General features: G+C 48.0%; 1 protein-coding gene across 2 annotated transcripts; it reads left to right on the forward strand.

The window, feature by feature from the left end:
• Positions 1-593: 593 nt before the first annotated feature.
• Positions 594-24,634, forward strand: TENT5D (terminal nucleotidyltransferase 5D). Of its 2 annotated transcripts, none has more exons than XM_068157644.1 (3): positions 594-668; positions 9,900-10,022; positions 18,222-24,634. In XM_068157644.1, exon 3 carries the CDS (start codon positions 18,241-18,243, stop codon positions 19,414-19,416), a length of 1,176 nt encoding a protein of 391 aa, XP_068013745.1. In that variant the 5' UTR covers positions 594-668; positions 9,900-10,022; positions 18,222-18,240; the 3' UTR covers positions 19,417-24,634. The 2 variants fall into 2 exon arrangements, with proteins under 2 accessions (XP_068013745.1, XP_068013744.1); XM_068157643.1 differs by having other exon boundaries at positions 18,226-24,634.
• Positions 24,635-25,294: the final 660 nt, after the last annotated feature.

Below are 25,294 nucleotides of genomic sequence, written 5' to 3' on the forward strand. Positions count from 1 at the left end.
GTTGGAGGATGAAACCCTCAGCCACCAAGGGAATGAGACCTCCCTTCCCTGGTCACCGGGTTGGCAGGATCTCAGTCACCCAGCCCGGCCACCCCGGCTGGCTGCCTCATCCCGTCGCTGCTGGGCAGATGGGCAGGGGGGTTGCAGCCGGTGGTGAGGGGCGGAGGGCCGGTGCCAGTCACGTCCCTGCCCAGGAGCTGTGCCCTGCTCAGCGGCGGTAGGCAAAAGCCGGTGTCGTAAAGTCGGTGTGAGCCCATCCGTCCAACACAGCGGTCCCGCCGCAACGCTGTTGCCTCGGGCCGGGCCTTCCCCGGGGCTGCGGGAGGCCTGGCAGGACCGTGGGTACGGCGCGGGGCCCGGGGGGCTCTCCCCGAGGGGGAGCGGCCGGAGGCGGCGGCGCTCGGCCTCCCCCGTGAGGCGGCGGGCGGCAGCGCGGGCGGGCGGCGGGAGCCCCGGCGGCGGCGCGGCCCCCCCCGGTCCGTGTGACGCGCGTTGCCATGGCCACCGGTTTACGGTACAAGGGCCGGCGGAGGCGGGCGGGAGGGAGGGGCGGGACGCTTCAGCACCAGCGCGGCCGCGGACAGCAGCGGCGGCCCCGGCTCGGCGGAGCCTCTCCCGAGCGGGAGCAGCGCCGGGGCCTGCGCTACCGGAGGGGTGTCGGCCGCACGGTGAGTCTCCCCTCGCTGCCCTCCGTGAGCCCCCGCCGGTCCCCATCACCCCGCCTCGGCGGCCGGCGAGCTGCGCGGCGATTCCCGGCGGGCGGGCGCGGGGAAGCGGGGCGGCGGGAGAAGCTGCGGGCAAGGGCCGGTGGCCGCGGCCGGAGCGCGGCGGTGCTCGGCGGCTGCCCTCTCCGCCGAGCAGCCCGTGTTCCAGCTCGGCTGGTGCGGGATCCCGAGCTACCGAGCGGCTGTGCCTGGGGCAGGTGCATCCGTCCGGGGCCGCTGGAGCCGTTGGTCTTAGTTACAAAACTTTGCCAGACCTGGAATCATTGCTTCGGGTTCGGCCTTTGGAAAGCGTTTCCCGTGTAAACTTTATCAACTTATAGAAAGACCACTTTGGAAATCGCTTGGGGGGGGGGAGGCAGGGGGAGGTTCTCGTGGCAGTGGGTGTTCGGTTGCATGAATCCTACAAACTTCCTGAATTTTGGGCAAGAGCTGCCTCGCTGAATTCATAGCACAAGCAGCAGAAATGTGGCGTTCGTGCTTTGCTGCCCGTTTAGGTGCTGGTAGCTCTGTCATCTCGTCGAGACACTATAAAGCAGCCCCTAGGATCTGAGGCCCTTCCTAGATAATCAGCAAAAGCTGTGTGGGCAGGACAGCGCCTGGAGGTGATGGGCAGACAGCGAGCTGGGATCCTCTGCCCAAAACTATTTGGAAGTGTTTTTCAAACCAGAATCACAGAATGTTAAGGGCTGTAATGGACCTCGAAACATCATCCAGTGCAACCCCCCTGCCAGAGCAAGGATCACCTATACCAGAGCACACAGTCACACATCCAGGTGCATCTTGAATATCTCCAGAGAGGGAGATACTCCTGTGTGCAAAGCAAAATTGGTTTCCAGCATCTCAGAGACAGGTTTCTGTGTCTTCCCAGACAGGAAATCACTCTCCCGTGCTCACCGCCTTCTCCCATCCACGAGCAGGATTCTTTGGTATGTGTTAAGCCACTGCCTGTCTTTGATCTGGTGTTTATGATGCCATCAAAAGGAGCATGGTTGACTACCCAGACATACACGTTGTCTCCCGCGTGCTGCATTAACAGTAGCAGTTTGTTCATGGCTCCTATAAAAAGCAAGAAGATTGCTATGAATAATGATGTGGATCGCTGTTAAAGGCCAGGAAATGAAAGTGAATTGAGAGCGGGGACTCTCCCACACTTTCTGCTCTTGTGTTCTCCTGTAACTATAGAGTCAGATGTGACGTGGATGTCTCATTCAGAAATGCACAACCCATCCCCTTGTCCTTTCATCCTTATGTGTGCCGTGGCTGCAGCATCCAGGAGTGAGGAATAAGGGCTTGATGCGTGGCGGGGAGAATGGAACAGTCTGGATTATACTTTCTACTCTTCTACCTTAGCCCTCTTGCATTCCCACAGCTTAGTCTAAAGAGAGCAGTAATAATTACTTTAATTTCCAGTTGCTGCAGACCTTTGACCTTGTGGCAGTGTTGCTTGCACACTGCCCCTGCTCAGCTATGCATTAGAGACATAACTTCAGAGTAAATTTACTTTTGTTGCCTCATTAGGCATCAGACAGTAGTAAGGATTATGTGCTCTGTAATGATTCAGCTGCAAGAAGGAGAGATATATCTAACATCCAGCCTTGTGACAAAGGCCTGCACTTAAGTCTCTGCCCCTCAGAGCACATGAACAGCTCCTGCTCAAGTTCAGAAGTAACTGCTGATGCAGTAGTCTGACAATCTATGAAGCTACTATAAATTAGGAAGAGCTACGTGGACCTAGTTCCTTGAAACATCACATCGAAATCACATTGAGACTGAGTTATTTTGGAGAGTAAATGAAGCAGAGTTTTAGGCTGGCAGTGGAAGTTCATTCATTAATGCACACTGCTTGAAGGAATGAAATTCAATCCATTGCTTGCAGAATGCTGCTAGTCTGGATTGCTTTCATGGCCTTCCAAATTCCAGGCTCTAATGATCAGACTACATCGTCAGCTGTAGCCCTGGGACTCCTGGCAGGGTTCCTCACCTCCAGAACAGGTTTGGTCCATGCTGTCAGTACTTGGCCACAGCAAGGGGTGAAAATGTTGGTGGCCATTGCTCTGCTTTGCTTCTTTCATTCATGGTGAGCTGCTCTTGGTGGTTCACCCTGAGGATATTGACAGTGGGGAGTTCCCAGCAGCTTGATAGTCATCTGCATACAATTTGTCTTAGGGATTTAAGGCATACATATATCTTACATGTCATATCTATGTCTTTTATCTCATATCTACATCTTACCTGTCTGTGTTTAATTCCCAGTGGTTTTCAGAGTGCAGCTCAATGAACACAGTTACAAGATTTGTAGGCAAACTCCAAGTCACATTTCACCAACATGGTAACATGGAGAGAGGGATGGTCCACATAGAATGGAAGTTAGCTCAGAATTTCCCTCACTGAAGTCAAATCCCCAGCCATGCACATTCTGGCATGGTTCTGCTCCCATTTAAACTAGACATTAGGAAGACATTCCTCCCCTTGAAGGTTTGCCCAGAGATATTGTGGAAGCTTCAGCCCTGGAAGTGTTCAAAGCCAGGTTGGATGGAGCCTTGAGCAACCTGGTCTAGTAGGATGCTGGGGCTGGAACTGGATGAGCTTTACGGTCCCTTCCAACTCACACTATTTTATGGGCTGGAGAACCAAATTTCTGCCATTAGGACTCAAACATTCAGAAAAGGAAACCTTTTGGAAGTTAGGGTCTGGCTTTGCCAGCATTGTCTTCATGCAAAAACAATTATTCAGAGCATAAGTACAGAATCTCAGGTACCACAGGGAATCAGCAGCGGGCCTGTTCTCTACTGCCATGCAGAATTAACCAGAGGGAGAACACAGATAGCTGCAAAATCCAAGCATGATATTGAGCATGGCTTGTTTATGTGGCAGAACTGCTCACAGATAAACCATCCCTGCAGGTTCCGTCTAGCCGAGACATTTCCGGGGCTCTCAAAGCTCTTCCTTTCAGTACATATTAACAAAAGAACGGAGTTCTTCCTTAAAGCACTCCAGACTGGTGCAGCAGATGTCACTTGCTGTCAACATCAGCTGATTTTCTTCTCCATTACCTTTTGTGCTGGATCTTTGCTTATCTAGCAGGTCCTGTGTTCTTGACATCCCGTGTCAGGTCAGATGTTTTCCCGTTTGGTGCTGGGAAGCTTGGCTCAGGCAGCGGTGCTGCCGGCGCGGGGTGGTGGTTATGCATTATTGATAGTGGTGGTGGAGAAGTCACGAGTACCCATGGCTTTGCTGCAGCCCCAGCCTCTTTCTTTGCCTTAGCAGTGCTTCATCCTCTCCCTGCATCTAGTATCATAGAGTGGTCCAGGCCAGAAGGGGCCTCCAAAGGTCATCCAGTCCGACCTCCCCGCAGCCAGCAGGGACATCCTCAACTAGATCAGGTTGCCAAGGGCCTCCTTGAGAGCCTCATCTTGAATATCTCCAGGCAAGGCGCCTCAACCAGCTCCCTGAGCAACTTGTTCCAGTGTTCCACTACCCTCATAGTAAAGAACTTGTTCCTAATATCCAAGCTAAATCTGCCCTTCTCTAGTGTGAAGCCACTGGCCCTTGTCCTGCCATTGCAGGCCTTCGCAAACAGTCTCTGTCCTTCCTGTAGGCCTCTTTCAGGTACTGGAAGGCTGCTGTTAGGTCGCCCTGGAGCCTCCTCTTCTCCAGGTGGAACACCCCCAGCTCCCTCAGCCTGTCCTCATAGCAGAAGTGCTCCCAACCCCCTGATCATTTTCATGGCCCTCCTCTGGACCTGCTCCATCAGGTCTGTGTCCTTGCTATATTGAGGGCTCCAAGGCTGGACACAGTGCTCCAGGTGAGGTCTCACTAGAGCAAAGTGGCAGAATCACCTCTCTGGATCTGCTGGGTTTGAGTAAAAATGTCTGCTGAGACATTTCATGATCCTGGTGCCGTAGCTGGAAGCCTTTTTCCTGACGTAGTTTGAGTGGTGTCACACAGTTTTTCTGCTTTGCTCTGAAAACATTTCAGCTGTCAGAAAGCTGTGTTGCAGGGGAATCCTAGAACTAAGATGCAGAACTATGAATAAACTCTTTTGCAGCAAGTATCATCCACAGGCTGGAGCAGCTCTCCTACAAAGACAGGCTAAGAGAGTGGAGGTTGTTTAGCCTGCAGAAGGCTCCAAGGAGACCTTCTTGTGGTCTTTCCATACTTAATGGGCCTGTGAGAAAGCTGGGGACAGACTTTTTATCAAGGCCTGCTGTGACTGGACAAGGAGTGATGGGTTTAAACTAAAAAAAAAAGAGATTTAGACTACATACAAGGAAGACATTTTTGGTACTGAGGGTGGTGAGGCACTGTCCCAGGTTGCCCAAAGACGTAGTGGATGCTCCACCCCTGGAACCATTCCAGCTCTGGTTGTGTGGGGCTCTGAGCAAGCTGCTCTAGTTGCAGATGTCCCTGCTCACTGCTGTGGGGTTGGACTGGAGGAGTTTTAAAGGTTCCTTTCAAGCTAAAGCGTTCTGTGATGATTTTGTGGTGCAACACTTTTAAGCAAATAAATAATTCACGTGGGTTTGCCCCACTTTTAGAGTGTAGCTGGGAAAGCAGCAGTGAAAGGAGTCCCACTTCTGTAGGGTACAGCCAGAGAGCAACTGCCTAGTTCAAATATGGAAATGAGTTTTAGTTAATGGAAAACTAAATAAATAACTCTGTGTTAACATGACAAAGAGAAGTAGTAATACAGGAAGCAGTGGAAGCCACAGCAGTTCCTGAAGAGGACCTCAGCTTGTGAGACACATTCCCGCGGAGGGTGCCAGCCCAGCCTCATCCTGGGCACAGAAGTATCTTCCAACTCAATTTAAACTCAGCACTTGCTGTAGCAGTCACCACGAGCCTCTCTTTGGAGGGATTCCAGACTGCTCAACAAAAGCAGCCTGTGCCCAGGGTTCATGTCTTCTGCCAGAAAGTAATTCTGGAGTGAAACAGGATAATTGCTTGATAGCAAATACTTAGAGCAGAGCAGGAGGGATGCACAGAGAGCTTTGTGGAACACGCCTGGATTTGTCTTCAGCTTTCTGGCTCACCCCAAGGAAAATTCTCCAAATCCATTGTACTCCACCCTCAGTCCTTCAGTGGCTCAGCTCTGATTCAGGGGGGGGAAGCAGCATTGTACTGATTGGATGAACTCAATGCAGCTCCCAGCTCTTCTTTTCCTTATCTTTTTAAAAACTGCCAGTAAAAAAGTGGAATCCATTCCCTTTGCTGTGTGTATTGTGGGGGGACCCTCTCAGACTCAGTCTTAGGATCCTCACAACCTCAAAATGAGAAAGGCATTAAGGTGCTGGTGTCCAGAGAAGGGCAGTGAAGCCAGCAAAGGGTCTAGAGCAAATGTCCTCTGAGGAGTGGTCAAGGGAACGAGGGTTGAGCAGCCTGGAGGCAAGGAGACTGAGGCTCCCCTCAGTCTCCTCAGATGCTTGTCACTCCCTACAACTCCCTAAAAGGAAGCTGGAGTGAGATAGGTCTTATCCTCTTCTCTATCCAAGTGGTAGGATGAGAGGAAATGGCCCCAAGTTATCCCAGGAAAGGTTGGGACTGGAAGAAGCCTCTTCACTGAAAGGGCTCTGAAAGACTGGAACAGGCTCCCCACGGAGGTGATTGAATTCCTGTCCCTTGGATGTTTAAAAGAGGCAGAGGTGTGGTGCTGAGGGACATGGGTTAGCCCCAGACTCGGTGGAGCTAGGGAACAGTTGGACTCAATGATCCTAAAGGGCTTTTCCAAGCAAAACAATTCTGTTTCTGTGCTTCCCTAACACAGACACAGCTGCAAACCTGGTGGGATTCTCTCCTGCTTCCATGGCCAATGCCATCCCACAAGGCAGGTTCTTGGGGACATTTTTGTAACTCAGTGGGTCTCCCTTGGTGTGAGTGAGAGGAGGAAGCCTCTGGAGAGCCTTAACTTTGTAACACACTTTATCCTCTGAGAACAACCCAGAATTAGGACTGTAATGGCACGCTGGATGGCTCATCCCTCTTCCTCTGGCATTTGAAGAGGAGAGATAATTACAAAGATGGCTAATAGATGGCAAAGGAGGATTGTTTCATCCTTTACCTTGCCTGCTTTTGCTGCAGTTTAGTCATAAAAATGAGAGTTTCTGATAAGTGAGCTCCATTGGATTGAGTCACTGGTATCTGGAGTACTCGAGCAAATAGCTTTTGGTATTAGTCTGAGGAGCTGAGCAGAGCAGAAGGAAGCTGGCAGGCAGAAGGGAGGATACAGGCATCTCTGGAGAGGATCCTTGGCTCTGGTTCTTGCTGATGCAGGGGAATCGCCTTGAAACGCCCTGGGTCAGCTCATAAAGTGTCTGAGCTGTCCACTCTCCTCGACGCCCATGCAAGAGGTGCCCAACAGGTTTGAGGGTCAGTGATGGGACCCAGGAGTGGCAACACCCAAAAGCAGTGACTAGCTGGGAGTGTGCTCCCACACAGTATTCATGGCACAGCATGTCAGAGGGGGAAACCCCAGGGGCTATTTCCTACACCCTGCTCATTCTCATGCTTGTTATATACTTGGGTAGAAGGCTGTGAAATGAGTTTGTCAGTGTGTGGCAGAACAATTCACACTTGAATGCAGGGCTAGGAGAATTTTCCTCTTCTTCAAGAATATTCTTGGCCATTTTTATATTTACTCCAGTTAGAAAAATCCTGGAAACCTGAAGTGCAGAGCAATGAACCCATGGACTTGTTGCTGTAGAGACAGAGCCAACACAAGGTGGCCACTGAGAGGAATGTCCCAACAGCCAAAGCTCCTCATCAATCTCAGCTGCTGCTCCTCTGACCATGTTCTGTTCTAATGGCTGTTCCTCTGCAAAATAAAAATTATAAAGGTCTCTCTCTCCTTCCCCTAAATATCACCAGGGGAAGCCATTCATTCTGGTCTAGTGTTAATCTCTGCTATCATGATGATATATCCATTAGTGGCTAGGACAGATCCATTAAACCTTCCACCCTTGCACAGAAAGAAATAACAATAGTTCATTGTTAAAAAGGCTAAATGATAGTTATATTTTAAAGTAACTGATTAGCTATTGCTCTGGCTTTTTCTTCAGGAGGCCAGACTCTCTATAGAATCCTGGCTTGGAAAGGACTTTAAAGATCATCTAGTTACAAACCCTCCTGCCGTGGGCAGGGACTGCTCTTACTAGCCCAGGTTGCCCAAGACCACATCCAACCTGGCTTTGAACACGTCCAGTGTTGGAGCCTCCCCAGTTTCTCTGGGAAAGCTGTCCCAGTGCCTCACCATCATCATGGGGAAGGATTTCTTCCTAGTGTTCAATCCAAATTGAGCTTCTTCCAGTTTGAAGCCATTGCTCCTTGTTTCACTACCTGCCTTTTTGCAAAGTCCCTCTCCAGCTCTCCTGTGGGCTGCCTTCAAGTACTGGAAGGCTGCTATAAGATCTCCCTGGAGCTTTCTCTTCTCCAGGCTGAAGAGCCCCAAGTCTCTCAGTCTGTCAGTCTCATGTGCTGAGCCTGTTTTATCCAAGCAACCCAGAACTCCTTTTCCTTGCCATTGAAGATGGAACTGGCCTCTCACTTTCAGCCTAACCAGCACTCAGCCTTTGCCAGAGTTAACCCTCTATTCCCAGCTGCAAATATGAGCCATCACAGCAAGGATTTGGGGAGCAAGTCAAGGAGCATGTATTCATTCAATTAGTAGCCCATCATGAGTTGGAGTGTAAATGAAAGCTGCAGCTGGTTTCTGGCACAGCAGATCAGTCCCCACAGAGTGAGGAAAGCAAGCAGTGGGCTTCTGGCAGCACTAAACTGGCATAGTCACTGATAAAAATCTGCCTGCTGTAGCATGAAGGAAAACCCCATCGTATTTCTAATGAAGTGAAAGATGGAGTCCAGATCTCCTTGGGCCATCCTGCAGGTTCTGCATGCATTTAGACTCGGGTTGTAGTTGCAAAACTGTCTTCACTCAGAAGCACATCCACTTTCAGCACAGAAATTGAGATTGTGACACACAGCTCAGCAACAAGGAGTAAATCCATGTGTACTTCAAGTCATACAGGGGGCAGGGCCCTGCTCAGGGGAGTTAAGGTGTCTTGGTGCTGTGAGCTCTGTAGAATGGGATGCTGGAGTGGAGGTCTTTGGAGAAATGCCCAGAAAAAGCCACCAAGCTGTCAGCATTGCAATGAGACACAGAGACAAATTGGTGCCTTTATGCCAGCATTAGAACAGGTCCAGAGGAGGCCACAAGGATGATCAGAGGGCTGGAGCACCTTCCTTATGGGGACAGGCTGGGAGAATTGGGGCTGTGCAGCCTGGAGAAGAGAAGGTTCCAAGGAGACCCTAGGGCAGCCTTCCAGTACCTGAAGGGGGGCTACAAGAAGGGACTTTTTACAAAGGCTTGTAGTGATAGGATGAGAGGGAACAGCTTTAAGCTTGAGGAAGGCTGATTTAGACTGGAAATTAGGAAGGAATTCTTTCCAGTGAAGGTGGTGAGACACTGGAACAGGTTGCCCAGGGAGGTGGTGGATTCCCCCTTCCCTGAAGGTGTTCATGGACAGGTTGGATGAGGCCTTGAGCAAGCTGGGCCAGTGGGAGGTGTCCCTGCCCATGGCAGGGGGTTGGAACTAGATAGTCTTTAAGGTCCCTTCCAACCCCAAACCATTCTGATGCTATGATAAAGGTATTTGCAAAGCCAGCTGCAAGTCCTGTGCAACCAGTCAATGGGCCAGTCATGGAAACTGCAGCAACAGGCTCAACAGGCTGCTCTTACTCTGAATGAACCAACAACCTTGCCTGCCAGGAAACAAAACCTCCTGCCATCCACACACACTTGCAGAAAGAATTGAGTCCACCACACCATTTAATGTCTAATTCTGCTGAGTCCTTACTACTTCCATTTCTTTTGATGTGATTCCACTCTGTTTCTGCCTATCAGTAACATCAAATTCTTCTTCACAGTCCCATCGAGGAGGCAGTAAGTTTGTTAACATCCTTGCAGAGGCTTAAGTATGACCTGCAACCCAGCATCTTTATAAACACTTCCACTGCTTCTACCTTATCATTTCCAACTTAAAAGGCTATGGTTATGACTGCAGGACTGCCAAGGTGCAATGCATGGCTGATGATGCACAGCAGGTGACTGGTAGTTAACATTTATCTCAAAATGAATGTTACTGTTTGTTGTTTTGTTTTCTTCTTTCTTTCCCCCTGCAGCTTTCCCTGGGAGGTCCATGTCTTTGTCAGTGAGGAGATGACAATTCATCTTTTTACCAAAGGATCCAGTGAGTCATCCCATTAACTCCACTGCAATACATGCTTGCCAGCCGTCCTGCCACGGTGAGCCGGTGGGGGGTTGGATTCTCTCTGCAAACATTGTTGAGGAGTTAGTCCCTGCTATGCATTCCATAGTAAAATTAGATCTATACCTCAAGCAGTTACTTCTGAGAGGTGACCACAGCCCCAGACAGACTTAAGTATTGCATGTCAGTGTCCTGCCTTGAGTTAGAGCAGAGCTGGTTCTCTTCAGGGATTTCCCTTCCCAGCTCGGTCTCACAGTATCACTAAGGTTGGAAGAGACCTCGAGGATCATTGAGTCCAACCTATCAACACAGACCTCATGACTAGACCATGGCACCAAGTGCCACATCCAATCCCCTCTTGAACACCTCGAGGGATGGTGACTCCACCCCCTCCCTGGGCAGCACATTAAAATGATGAACGACTCGCTCAGTGAAGAACTTTCTCCTCACCTCGAGTCTAAACCTCCCCTGGCGCAGCTTGAGACTGTGTCCCCTTGTTCTGGTGCTGGTTGCCTGGGAGTCTCTTCTCAGTGCTGGCACTGTCTGGACTTCCTGGCATGTGTTCACAGACTGCTTCTAGCAGTGCTGCTGCTGGTTAGAGTCAGTACCAAGGGCTGGGATGCAGACCAAGGTCACTGCTAAATCTTGTGGGTCACATTGGGGTGCACAATAAAAGGCCTTCCTTGTGAGAAGGAGCAGACGGTTCAGGTGACCCTGAGGTGACCAGCAAGGGATTCCATCCCATGTATGTCATAGTCAGTATAGAGCTGAGGGATCACCAGGGTCAAGCCTCTTCTTCAATAGCCAGCGTCCAAGGAGTACTCTGCCTGTTCTGCCTTTGACCTCAAGTCACGGGTTCCTGAATCCCGTTCATGAATCTGGTTTCCATTTGCTGTTGAATCCAGTGTGGGAACTCTCCAGTGCCTACCACAGCATCAGTGATGACAGTGATGTCATTGCCATCAGGAGCTGGGTGTAATATTGATTTGTGCCTATTTGTACCTCCTTCATTTTATGGTTATTTCCATTCAAAATGGTGTAGTGTTCTTTCCCAACCCACCAGTCTCTCTCCTTCACTGCCTTTCTCTTCTCTTTGGCAAGGGAGAGGGCTTCATGTTGAGTAGCTGTCACTTATCTAGTGTCACTCATCTAGTGTCTGGCCCAACTCTAACCCATAATAGCTATTTTTTAAGTCACTAATTTATTTTAGAGCACATGAGAAGACTGAGTGCACCTCATGCCCTGTTTGCTTGAACTTGGATGCCTTGTAAGAAGGAACCTGGTGTGTTGTGGCAACTGACACAAAGGCTTTATCTAACTGGCCTTGAAAATGCTGCCCTGTGAGGAGACCCACGTGAAGCTAGGGATGAGTGTTCTGTGAGTCATGCTGGAAAAACTCAACACCCAAAAATCCCCAAATCTCCAGCATGACAGACCATGGGTTATCTATTCCTTCTGGCTGCCCAAATTAAATTCCTTGGTTATTTTATCCCTCCTCAGAACTCCCAGCTCATCAGGCCAACATCCTAGAATGTTCCAGCAGAGGTGTAGGCTGCGTGGTTCCTTTCCCAGCTTTGTGCTACAGTAGAGTAGGGCTGCTCTGAAAATCCTTTTAATCTGGGAAGAGGCTGGAGCAGGCTGGCACATGGCTCTGCTTCTTTTCCCAGGTTCTTGGGTTGAGTTGGAGAACATTTTTGTGTTGACAGGGCCTCTCCTCCTTCTCTGCTTACTTGTTCTGTGCTTGAAGGTGATGTTCTGTGGCACAGTCCAAGCAGATTGCTTTCTGCTGCAGTGTGTTTTGCACACCATGCAGCCTTATCTCACAGGAGAGGAGCATATGGCCTGGAGTTATTATTTGTTATTTCAGGGTAACTAGATGGCAACTGTACTGAAAACTTATGGCAGCTGATGCGTTATCTCATGATAACAGGATAAATAAACAGTATCTTCACTGCACACATTAGCACAAATGGAAGGAAAAACTCAGGAAAAGCACTGTCAAACCAGTTTAACTCTGTCCCTCTTAGAGGATGCCCCAGATGCTTTACTGCTTCTCCTTCTGTCGTGTCTGTGAAGGGATGGCTGGGACTCCTTCCACATTTGACATTCTTGCCTTCAGAGCTAACACCAGCTGCAGACTTTGAGTCAGTGGGCATGCAAAATATTTTACAGCTTAATAGAGAAACAGAAGCAAAGCTTGAGCAAGACACAGTTTCAGCACAGAATTCTTAGTATTTATCCTAGGACAGTTCTCAGATGCTAATGTTGAAGCTCTGAACTCACAAAGCAGCATTGGTTAGGCCACACCTTGAGTCCTGTGTCCAGTTCTGGGCCCCTCAGTTTAAGAAGGACGTTGAGACACTTGAACGTGTCCAGAGAAGGGCAACAAGGCTGGGGAGAGGCCTTGAGCACAGCCCTGTGAGGAGAGGCTGAGGGAGCTGGGGTTGTTTAGCTTGGAGAAGAGGAGGCTCAGGGGTGACCTCATTGCCCTCTACAACTACCTGAAGGGAGGTTGTAGCCAGGAAGGGGTTGGTCTCTTCTCCCAGGCAACCAGCACCAGAACAAGAGGACACAGTCTCAAGCTGCACCAGGGGAAGTTTAGGCTGGAGGTGAGGAGAAAGTTCTTCACCAAGAGAGTCATTCGTCATTGGGATGTGCTGCCCAGGGAGGTGGTGGAGTCCCCATCCCTGGAGGTGTTCAAGAGGGGATTGGATGTGGCACTTCGTGCCATGGTCTAGTCATGGGGTCTGTGGTGACAGGTTGGACTTGATGATCTTTGAGGTCTCTTCCAACTTTAGCAATACTGTGATACTACAGAAGTGATTAGTGATGTGTATGAGCAGGAGCAATCCAGAGATCCAACAGACCTGCAGTCATTACTCTGAGCAGCTCTGGGGTTTAACCCCAAAAGCAAGGCGACTACAGCAGCTGACAAGACACTTGGCTTCATCTGTGAAAGGTCCCTTTGCAACTGATTTCAGACAATTGGAGCATTAAACTGTTCCACAGAACTGGGAACCAGACAAACAGGAGAGCAAGATAAAAGCAGAGAAGAGAATGGAGCTAACACAGCTGCACAAAACCCGCTTCAGACGTATCCTGCTTCAGCATGCCAGCACGTTGCTTTGCAAATACGCTGCAGTGACATTACAGAGCACAGAGAAAGAGAATCTTAAAGAGTTTATTGGTAAAAGATGAGCTAAAAATTAGATGAGACTGTCCTTTAGATTGTGTGTATCTGTTCCTCTGAAGGTTGGGTGGAGCATGAAAGCTGCCATTAGCCTGGCAGATTTTCATCATTCAGCTGTAAAACCAGAGCTGCTTTGGGGGTGGGGTTTTTATTTGGAGGAAGATGATGTATGGCAGAATGCTGAAAGGTGCTTAACTAAATTTTTTAGCAGCATTGTACAACCAAGTTCATCATTGTTGAGTCCCAATCATGCTGAACAAAATTAGAGCCTCTCATGTAGAGATGAAAATAAATAATCAAACTGAGAGCTGTGTTTAATGCTCCCACAGTAACGAAACACCTTCCCACACTGCAACCGCAGCATCAAGAGACAGCGTGAGAGGAAATGACCTCAAGTTGTGCCAGGGGAGCTTTTGATTGGATATTAGGAAAGCTGCCTGGGTTAGCCATGGAACAGGCAGTCCAGCAAAGTGGTGGGATCACCTTGCCTGGAAGGGTTCAAACCTGTGTAGATGTGGTGCTGAGCGGTGGACTTGGCAGTGTTGGGATAACAGTTGGACTTGATGATCTTGGAGGCCTTTCCCAACTGAAACAACTCTATGTTTTCCAGCACTCACTTGTGTTTGGCTTCATCTGGCTACTGTGGTCTCATGCAGTGAGTTGAGGTTTAGGCTAGAGGTTAGGAGGAAATTTTACACAGAGAGAGTGATTGCCCATTGGAATGGGCTGCCTGGGGTGTGTTCAGGTGAAGACTTGACAGGGTGCTTGGTTGCATGGTTTAGTTGATGAGGTGGTGTTGGATGATAGGTTGGACACGATGATCTTGAAGGTCTCTTTCAACCTGGTCTATTCTTTCTATTCTATTCTATTCTATTCTATTCTATTCTATTCTATTCTATTCTATTCTATTCTATTCTATTCTTCTACTCTATTCTATTCTACTCTACTCTACTCTACTCTACTCTACTCTACTCTACTCTACTCTACTCTACTCTATTCTATTCTTCCCTTCACCTCTTGTTTTACACAACACTTTGACTAATTAGAGCTTCCATACTGCTGTTGATTTATTGTAACTGAGGCGTTAGTAACAACTCCTGACGTTAGCCTGTGTGCCTCAGTAAGGAAATTTGCTACTGCTTTGAGAAATAAGGATCCTAATGACTCTAATAGTGCCTGAGCATTGTTCTTGCTGCCAGAGAAGGGCAACAAAGCTGGAGAACAGATCTTATGAGGAAAAGAACAGGAGAAAGTCCTTCTAGGAAGGTCCTTCCAGTCCTTCTGGGTTGCAAACTGCAAGTAACCAGTTCTGATCATGATAATTAAAGAAAGAGAAGTTTATTTATGTCTCTCTGGATGTTAATTACATCATTGGCAACTTAATTCCTGGTTTTCCTAGGACATTTTCCTCCTTGTCAAAGCTGAAGGCACAATTTCAGCCCAGAATTCTTAGTGTTTATCCTAAGACAGTTCTCAGATGTTAATGTTGAAGCTCTGAACTCACAAAGCAGCGCTTCAGGGAAATGACATTTTGAGGTACAACTCTTCAACACAAAAGAGATATTTACCCACATTACCTTTTTGCTGTCATTTAAAAATCTTCGTGTATTGCAATAAAATCTAAAATCACTACGAACATGTAGCAATAAAGGAAGGATTTCTGAGCTTGTTTAGGGATACTTCCATCTTCTGACTTTCAAAAGGTGTTTGAAGAGGGTCCCACTGCTGGAAAGGGGGTTGAATTTCAACTTACTCTTCTCTAAGTCCTTTCTTCCACAGCACAGCATCAGCCTTGAAAAACTCTCTCTAAGTTTTGCAGTATCAGGCAAATCATAGAACAAAATCTACAACTTGTACAACACTTCTGACTGCTCTGCCTTTGCCAGTTGATTAGAGCTGCTCCACCACCATCTGACCTCTCAGTATCACAGATGACAAATGTGCCAAGGAAAAGCTTTACACAACCACCTCCTCTCCCAACCTTCTTGTGCCACCCAGTGTTGTGCTGCTTCCAGAATACACAGTGGCTTTCTGTGACAGCTGGCTTTCATGATAAGCATACACTAGGATGCTGGAAAGACTACAAAAGAGGAAGTTTTCCCTAGTGATCATTTGCTGTAATAAAGAAATAAGCTTGGAATCATTACAACAAGCAGCTAATGGGAAAGCCATAAGCATGGAAAACAGGCAGTGCTGTGGGTGGCACTTCCTCTCTCTTTCAGTTCAAATGTTGTATCTCCTAAATGCCTGCAAGAAGGTGGATTGCTGAGGGTGTATGTAAACCATATGTATATTTACTATATATTGTAGTCTTGTTTTTTCAGGACACATGGAATGGAATGGAATGGAATGGAATGGAATGGAATGGAATGGAATGGAATGGAATGGAATGGAATGGAATAGAATAGAATAGAATAGAATAGAATAGAATAGAATAGAATAGAATAGAATAGAATAGAATAGAATAGAATAGAATAGAATAGAATAGAATAGGTTGGATATATATTTACTTGTGATGTTGTCAAGTTATAGGGCTGGGCTGGCCACTAAACAACTGACAGATGCTCTCTGTGAACCCCTCTGCCTTTCCAAAGGGAAGAGAAAGGGTCTAAGAGAGAGATTATAGTTTCATAGTTTCATTCAGGGTTGGAAGGGACCACAAGGATCATCTAGTTCCAACCCCCCTGCCATGGGCAGGGACACCCCACACTAGATCAGGCTGGACAGAGCCTCATCCAGCCTGGGCTTAAACACCCCCAGGGACAGGGCCTCGACCACCTCCCTGGACAACCCATTCCAGGGCTTCACCACTCTCATGGTGAAGAACCTCCTCCTCACCTCCAGCCTGAATCTCCCCACCTCCAGCTTCATTCCATTCCCCCTAGTCCTATCACTACCTGAGACCCTGAGAAGCCCTTCCCCAGCCTTCCTGTAGGCCCCCTTCAGATACTGGAAGGCCACAATGAGGTCACCTCAGAGCCTTCTCTTCTGCAGACTGAACAGCCCCAACTCCTTCAGTCTGTCCTCATAGGAGAGGTGCTCCAGCCCTCTGATCATTCTTGTGGCCCTTCTCTGGACACCTTCCAGCACCTCCACATCCCTCTTGTAATAGGGGCATAGATTGATGGGTTGGAAAAGAAAACTAAGACAGCTGGAATGAAAATAATAATAATAACAATAATAGAAAAAGAAAACCAAGACAGCTTGAATGAAAATAATAATAACAACCCCAATAGCAACGTGAAAAGGGCACAAATAGCTACCAACCAGTACCAAACCCAACTCCTGTTGGCAATGGCTGTGCTGTGGCAGAAGTCCCAGGCTTCAAACCTATGCTTAGCTCCATTCTTTGTACAGAGGCCAGAAAGGTGCTGGAAATGACACATGCTCTTGTTTAGCTTCCTTAGGAGCTGAAACTGTAGTGGAAAGAAGTGAAAAATAGCTCTGTAACATTCCCAAGCCATTTGTCAGCTCCCAAGTTACTTAAAATTACTAAAACACTTCCGAATGCGGAATCCGAAGGCGAGGGAAGGCAAAGCTCTGACAATGTACATCTGTAGGCACTGCTGATGGAGAAACAACAGCAGAGACTTTTTGGAAGGGTTATTACTCAGTAGGATTTTGACTTTATTCTTCAGCTGTAGCTGAAAAAAATATGGTTTAGCCATCTGTCTGCAGAAACATTTCTGGATGTTTCAGTAGCACATTTGCAGTGTTGGCAGGTAGCCGAGAGTCACACGGTGGAGAGGAAAGCAAGATTCTGTTTGTGCAGAGAAAAGAAATTCCTTTCAGTAATCAAAGTTGTTTTCAGTGTCTGTACCCCTGTCTAGAAAGTGGCTGAGCAGAAGCTTCCCACTCTTACTCTGGAGAGCAGAGAGCTGCCCCACATAGCTGTATGACTAAAGAAGTTTTGCTCTCTCGAGTCATGAAGAAAGGTCCCACTATGGCCATAAATTCGTTCACCTGCTGCAGGAAGCTGGTGGAGCAGCAAACACACCCCCAGACTCAGTGCTCTGAGGCACAGCAGCCAAGCCCTGGGGTTGATCAGAAAGTCCTCAGTAAATCACAATATCTGCCTGGGAGTTATCTTGGGATTTAGGAAAATTGATGTGGTAGGATTCAGCAGTAAACCTTCCTGATGAACCATCTGAGCATTGGCTAGCCTCAGAGAACCAAGCAGGCAGAAGGGGACACAGCATGGGATGATGCCCATGGATTCTTGAAGAATTTTAGCCCTCTGAACTGTTCCTACTGGGAGTCAAGAGGATAGGGCCAGACTTTTTGCTGGCACTCAGTATTAGGACAAGAGGCAATAGGCAAAACCAGAAACATCTCAATGTGAGGCAAAACTTATTTCTGGTGAGGGTGCCAGAGCACTGAACCAGGCTGCCCAGAGAGGTTGTGGAGTCTGCTTCTCAAACCCACCTGCTCATCGTGGTCCTGGGCAAGCTGCTCTGGGTGACTCTGCTTTGACAGGGGGGTTGGATTAGATGATCTCCAGAGGTCTCTTCCAACCCTTCACCATGCTGGACTTCTGTGATTCTGTGAAACAATGGGAATGTTGCATCATTCCACCTTTTTAACAAACCTCCCTGGTCTTTCAGTAATTTTAATGGTGCAAGTCACTGAAGATAAAGGGAGATTTCTAGGCAGGACAGAACAAATTGGCTCATTTTAGCTCATCACAATGAAATTTATTTAGAGTTTCATTATAATCACTGAGTATTTAATGCTATTAACCTTTGAATAGTTTTAAATGAAGTCTATATGGTTTACTGCCTTTGCTTTGAGTCATGGATTATACAATAACACAATGGCTCCTCAGCAGGTTTCAAACCCCAGTACATTAAAATTCAATTAAAAGCCTGTGACAAGTGCAGTGGTTGACTCAGACAGTTAGCTAGGGTTGTGTCTCTGTAACAGGAACTGCCTTGTCACTGCACCAGGGAAGGAAGGCACACACTGGTTATGACAGGGCAAAATGCCAGCCTGTCTTGCAGAAGAGCAGCTTCTAATACCTGCCTCTTAATTTCCCTTTCTCCCTAGTTAGCCAGCCAACTCCACCATGACTGAGGACTTAGACCACAGATTCAGCAGTCTCACCTGGGATCAGATTAAAATCCTGGACCAAGTTTTAGCCGAGGCCATCCCTATTCACGGGAGAGGCAATTTTCCAACGCTGGACGTGAAGCCGAAGGAGATCATCCACCTGGTAAAGGAGCAGCTCATTGCGAAGCAGATCAGCGTGCGGGACGTGCGCCTCAACGGCTCCACGGCCAGCCACATCCTGGTGGAGCAGAACGGAACCAGCTACAAGGACCTCGACATCATTTTTGGGGTGGAGCTTCCCAGTGAGCTCGAGTTCCAGGTTGTCAAGGAAGCAGTCCTTCACTGCCTCTTGGACTTCTTGCCCAAGTGCGTTAACAAGGAGAAGATCACGGCTCAGACCATGAAAGATGCCTACGTGCAGAAGATGGTGAAAGTCTCCACCGACCACGATCGCTGGAGCCTCATCTCGCTGTCCAACAACAGCGGCAAGAACGTGGAGCTGAAGTTCGTCAACTCGCTCAGGCGGCAGTTTGAGTTCAGCGTGGACTCCTTCCAGATCGTTCTGGACTCCATACTGGGTGTGTACAGAGCCACAGACTGCAAGCTGGCAGAAGACTCTCACCCCACCGTCATCGCTGAGAGCATGTACGGAGACTTCGACGAAGCGATGGACCACTTGAAATACAAACTGATTTCCACCAGGAACCCAGAGGAGATCAGAGGCGGCGGCCTCCTGAAGTACAGCAACCTCCTGGTGCGTGACTTTAAGCCCGCAGATCCGGCTGAAATTAAATCTCTGGAGCGCTACATGTGCTCCAGGTTCTTCATTGATTTTCCAGATGTTGCCGAGCAGCAGAGGAAGATCGAGTCCTACCTACGCAACCACTTCATCGGCGAGGAGAAGAGCAAGTATGACTACCTGATGACCCTGCGCCGCGTGGTGAACGAGAGCACCGTCTGCCTCATGGGGCACGAGCGCAGGCAGACTCTCAACATGATCACAATCCTGGCCCTGAAAGTACTGGGGGAGCAAAACATCATCCCCAACGCGGCCAACGTCACCTGCTATTACCAGCCCGCTCCCTACATGAGCGACAGAAACTTCAGCGGTTACTACATCGCTCACGGACAGCCGCCCGTCCTCTACCAGCCCTACCCGTTTCACATACAAGTGCCAAGCGGCATAGTTTAGGGCCACCAGAATCTCCTCAGCACTTAGACTCCTCTCTTTCCAGTTCTCTCCGTAATAAAGGCCCCATTAAAGCAAGTTCTAGCATCACTTTTGATTTAAGGACGTCTCTCTCCTTCTTTTTGTGCAAGTTGCCAAAGTTCTTTGGTTGCTCAATGTCTAAAGCACCGTTAAGCAGATCATAGAGTAAGTGAAGCCGCTGTAATTCACCCAAGTATTTATTCTCCTGTGTGTGTTTGGCCTCTATTTTGTGTGTGTGTGTGTTTTCAATGAAAAAAAAAGAGAGAAGGGTGTAAATGATTCTAATTCTGTAAAATGAAATGCACTAAGTTCTGGGCTCTAAACAAGCTCTTAAGGTAAAACTCAAAGTGAGAAATTAAGCTCATAAAATACCTCTCAGTGGAGATGCCTGGTTCTAGAGGTGATAGCATGCTGGCTACACTAAAGCAGATCACCCATCAGCGTGGTTCCAGCCACATTTGTTTGCAGCACTTTGGGGAAATCAGTGTTGATGGCTTGCCTCTTGGTGGGTTGAGCTCTGGCTTGACTGTCTCAAGCTGCGCCAGGGGAAGTTTAGGCTGGAGGTGAGGAGAAAGTTCTTCCCAGAGAGAGTTGTTAGCCATTGGAATGTGCTGCCCAGGGAGGTGGTGGAGTCCCCATCCCTGGAGGTGTTCAAGAGGGGATTGGATGTGGCACTTGGTGCCATGGTTTAGTAGTCATGAGGTGTTGGGTGACAGGTTGGACTTGATGATCTTTGAAGTCTTTTCCAACCTTATTGATTCTACGATTCTATGATCGCTCTTCAGGCACAAGTAGAAACATGAGGTCCCTCTCCTCACCAGAGCACTGTGCAGTAATGGGTAGCAGGAAACATCCCCACCAAGAGCAGGCTCAGCATTTCTGTACATCCAGAACTTCCACTCCGAGTGAGAGGTGTGGCTGTGTGAGTTAGGCAGCATTGGACCCCAAGCTCTGCCTCACAGACAATGGAAGCTGTGAAAGATACAACTCCTCTGACTGAGTTGGCCTTGCAAAAGAAGGCTGCAGAAGGAGATGGAAGGTGGAAGTGAGGCCATAGGGCTGGCTTTCTATTGCCAACTTGTTATTGATCAAGGATGCTTTAAGGTTTGAGAGGAGTCAGGGAGAAAAAAAAATAATAAAAAAGAGAAAAAAAAGGGACAATATTTTTTATATATAAAAAAAAAGGAAGGTTAAAAAAAGGGAAAAAGGCAAAAAAAAAGGCAAAAAAAATAAGCCCAGGACTGCATCGTTTGTAGGTGAATGGAAACAAACCTTTGGCAGTGGCAGTGAAAAACTGTTTTATACTTGCAATGCCCAGTGTGTGATTCAATGAGTACTAGTAGCAAATGAGGATTTCTCTGCTGATCAGGAAGTCAAACCTTAGTTCCCAGTTGTTGTGTGTGTGTGTGAGTGTTTACCAAAGATCAGTTTTAAACATGTCACATAAGTGCCTCGCTGTGCCAGTTGCGCCGGGAAGGTTGAGCCAGAGAGCTCCTGAGTTAGGCAGAGGGACAGGCAGCCCCTTTAGGACTCCAGCAAGCACTGAAGGTCGGAGGTGTGCATCATCTGCCTCAGGAGAGGCAGGTCTGGAAGAGAGGGAGCTAAGGTGTTCTCACCAAGACTCCTCCAGTTTAGCTGCTGACTGCTGTGTGAGAAGGAACAGCACGGAAAGGAGACGTGGAATGGGAGCAGTTGTCAAACTGGAGCAGCCAACTGGAGGTGCAAGAATAGAGTTTCCTATATCTGATGCTTACCATGTCACTGTGTCATCCTTTGAGTTCACTGTGGGTACATCACTGTGTGTCCTCATCCTTCTTGTGTTTGGAAACATGGACTGCATCTTATGTTTACTGCAGGGGTCAGGTCTTAGAAATATTTTCTGCTCAAGAAAGAGCTTTGGATTTGTTTTACTCTGAAGTGTGCTGCATATCACTTTTAAATCACCCTCTTCTCGAGTTTGTGAGGTCTGTCAAGTCCTGTTTGCCACTGAAATGTAGCTCTTCTTTCCCATTATGTGTCTGTACAGGAGAACAAAGACAACTTTGCTGACCATCATCACTGAAGTCAACTCTTCCCTGTGAAATACAGTGCAAAAAAGCAATGTTTCTGGAACATGAGCAGGGTACACAAATCTACTTGGAAGCTGATCTCTTTTGTGATGTCTTTCAGGATTACAGTACTATAATTTCTGCTGGTTTTTCCCATGTCTTAAAGCACATTTGAGTTCTCTTCCACTAGGTTCTACCCATTGGCTGAAGTGTATTCAATAGGACTTCTTTCTCCTTGCTCTGTTACCAGATGTGCTAACACTCCACTTGCATGTGTCACTGCTGGGGAGTTTCCCCCTGTCAGAAGCAAAACAGAGTGAGACCTGTTGGGGTTTTATTTTTAGCTGAGCTGTTTAGACCACAAAAGGGTCTTTTAAATTGGGTTTGGTGTTTGACAAATTCAGTAGCACTGTGAAATTCTGTAAGAGCCTTATGTAGGTGGTGTCTCTGCTAACGCTCGTGCTTCAGCACTCAGCTGGAGAGCCAAAAGCTGGGCACAGCCAGCACTGCCTGATGAATCTGAGGGAGTGAGGCAACCACATGCCTTGAGTTTCAGGAGGAACTGGGCTCCTAAATGCCCTCAATTTGTTTGAAAAGCTCAGTCCAGCTGAACTGACCTTAATGTAATGTAGCCACTTCAACTTGTTCTTCCTCCACTCATGGTTTCCTGGCTCGCTGTGGGGAGAAAGGGGTTGATCACTCAAGAACAGGGGAACAGAGCAGCCAAGAAGGAGCATTTTCCACATGTCACGTGCAGCCAGTGGTCTGTTACCTGGAGAAATACTTCAGAAAGTTGTTTTTTAGCCAAATAGACAAATATACCACCCTGCACAAAGGACTCTTAACTCTTCCTTGAATCAGACATTGTGAAAAGCACCAGGAATGGCAAATTAGCTCTGGATGTGTGTAGAGCAGCTCCTCTGCTTGTACAGCAACTGTGTATTAGGAGATATTTCTTCACTGAAAGGGTTCTCAAACATTGGAATGGCCTGCCCAGGGCAGTGCTGGAGTCACCAACCCTGGAGGTGTTCAAGCCTCGTGTGGACCTGGTGCTTAGGGGCATGGTTTGGTGTTGACCCTTCAGTGCTGTGTCAAAGGGTGGACTGGATGATCTTGAAGGTCTCTTCCAACCGGATAGATTCTGTGGTTCTACTTCTGTTTCAATCCCAGAATCCCAGCATGGTGGGCATTGAAAGGGACCTCTGGAGATCATCTAGTCCAACCCTCCTGCTGAAGCAGAGTCACCCACAGCAGGCTGCCTAGGATGGTGTCCAGGCGGGTTTGGAATCTCTCCGAAGAAGGAGGCTCCACAACCTCCCTGGGCAGCATGCTCCAGGGCTGTGGCACCCTCAAAGCATATACCAGTATATATGTTAATTTTGTTATGCCTCTAGTTATGCATCCAGGTTAGATAAGGAGGGACTCAACCAAAGTCCATGGAGTTAGTGGGAAGAATCCACCAAACTCTAGTGGGCTTTTGTGTGAGCCCCTGGAAAAGAGTAAGGGGCTTAGGTGAGTACCTGGAGGTAAGGGTGCAAAGACATCAATATGCAAACATGTCTCAGGTATAAACAAACCCTTTACACTCGTTGGAAAAGGGTCTTGTATTTCTTACCTAGAGGTAGTTCCATGCTGAAGGTGAAGTGAGGTTGATGAGGTCCTCCACAAGTTCTCACCTATCTACACTTACACGTGTGGGCAACTAACAAACCCAGATGGGTTCAAGGATTTCCTTTTGAATGTTTTGATACCTGGCAGCAGTATTTGACCTGGGGAGGGGTTTTTTTCCAAGGCAGTAGTGAGTCTGTAAGCTAACATTAAAGAGGGGATGGTGTTGTGTAGATGCTGCTTGCTAAACACCGACATCGACGCGTGAGGTGAAGTGCTGTAACCTCTTCCGCCGCTGTCGCTGACTTCATTGTGTGCAGATATAAATCTACCAAGAGCTGAGAGGGTATTCTCAGTCCTGGTCTTCTGAGCTTCATGTTTACATCACAGTTCTATCTTCTTGTTCCAATCTGTTGAGTAACTATATGACACCTGGAAACTGTAATGCTGGGTTTATATAATCACCTGCAAGCTAAGGTTTACAGCTCGTAGTGACCCGATGTTGTCAGGACCTAAGTGTTGAAATTCTAAGTGCTTTCCTAACCAAATGTCATTGGAATCTTGTGTTATGTTGTAAAAGGTCCATTTGAAGCATTTCCTTTATGGTGGTTCCTTTAAAATGTCATCTGTGAGCTTTACACTGGATGCATCACAAAGGGTTTTGCAGAGGGTAAAAGAAGTGCCCAGCTGTCCTCAGTCGAGGTGTTGCTCGCGTTAGGCTGAGCCTGCAGATCCATGAGGAACAGCTCTGTTCTACCACCACGCCACTTTGAGTCTCTGGCTGTGTGGTTTGATATTAGAGGACCTACATCCATGTGAATCTGGAGTTCCACAGGGGTGGATCCTGTGTGGTTTGCAGAGCTACCTGGAGAGAGGACAGCAGAGAGTTTGGCAGCTCAGCACGGTCCTTACCGCTCCGTTTTTGTTTGCTCTGTTTTTTTTCTGTCAGGCTAAAACCATGGAAGGGTATCCAGGGCAAAGCTGTGGTGGGTGAGAGAAGTATTTCACTTCATGTGCCATTGGGAGCTGTTGGTAAAAAAACAAAACAAACAAACAAACAACACAACAAACCTATTGTAATGCTGAAAATGTGTATTCATCACAGGAATGTGTAGGTCATTAGTCCACGGTGTTGACTAGTGCCTTTGGGTATTTGGGGGAGCAATCATTAAAAGGACTTTCTTGTTTAATGGATGGTCTGCTTGGAATACTTTCATTGGTCTGGTTGGACATCAGTCTGAGCGTGCAGCCTTCTCCCAGCAGCCAAACTGGAGTTCCTAACTGAGTGCTAAGGACTGGGTGACAGCTTGTTAGGTCAATAAGCCAGAACTCAGAGTTACCATGGATCCGCTGCCAGGCCTGCACTGGAGGTCACAGAACGACCTGGCTGAGCATCTTGAGTATCTTTGGTGCATTTGAATGGTCCTGTGCTAGTTTTCAAACAGGCTTGTGTCCCACATCCACGTTCTAAGTGCCTGGGATTATATTTATACAAACAAAGCCGTGACTGTCTGCTGGGTCAATAAAATTCATACTTAACCTGACAGATGATTTGACTTTCCATATGCCTAAACACCCCCTTGCTGAATGCACACTGCCATAAATCTGACACCCTTTTTTATACCCAGGCTGCAGGGTTTCTGTTGCCTGTGAGCACAGCCAATGCCTCACAGGTTGGACCAAGGTCAGAGAGACTCCTCCAAACTGAGTTTTCAGCTGGGCGACACAACCATGGTCACCACAGTTAGGTTTTCACTTGCTTACTTCATTTTCTGGGGGTTTGGGGTTGAGATGGGGTTTTGGTAGTCTGTTTCATGTCCTGAGCTTTGGACTTTGGCTGGACTATGGACTCCTGGGCTGCATCAAGAGGAATGTGGGCAGCAGGGCAAGAGAGGGGATTCTGCTCCTTGACTCTGCTCTGCTGAGAGCCCACCTCAACTACTGCATCCAGGTCTGGTGTCCCTATCATAAGAAGAACATAGAACTGTTGGAGTGAGTCCAGAGGAGGTCACAAAGATGATCCAAGGGCTGAAGCAACTCTGCTGTGAGGATAGGCTGAGGGAGCTGGGGGTGTTCTGCCTGGAGAAGAGAAGACTTTGGGGGCACATTAGAGCTGCCTTCCAATAGCTGAAGGGATCCTACAGGAGGGCTGCAGAGAGACTTTTCCTAAGGGTGTCTAGGGACAGGACAAAGGGGAATGGTTT

Source organism: Melanerpes formicivorus, unplaced genomic scaffold (genome assembly GCF_026170545.1).
Source record: "Melanerpes formicivorus ecotype bairdi unplaced genomic scaffold, bMelFor1.0.p_v2 SCAF_37, whole genome shotgun sequence".
NCBI lineage: Eukaryota > Metazoa > Chordata > Aves > Piciformes > Picidae > Melanerpes > Melanerpes formicivorus.

Coding starts and splice junctions, on each gene's coding strand:
- TENT5D (XM_068157643.1), top strand. CDS start 9,999: ATGCTTGCCAGCCGTCCTGCCACG. Junction 10,023..18,225: donor TTGCCAGCCGTCCTGCCACG/GTGAGCCGGTGG, acceptor CTCCCTAGTTAG/CCAGCCAACTCCACCATGAC.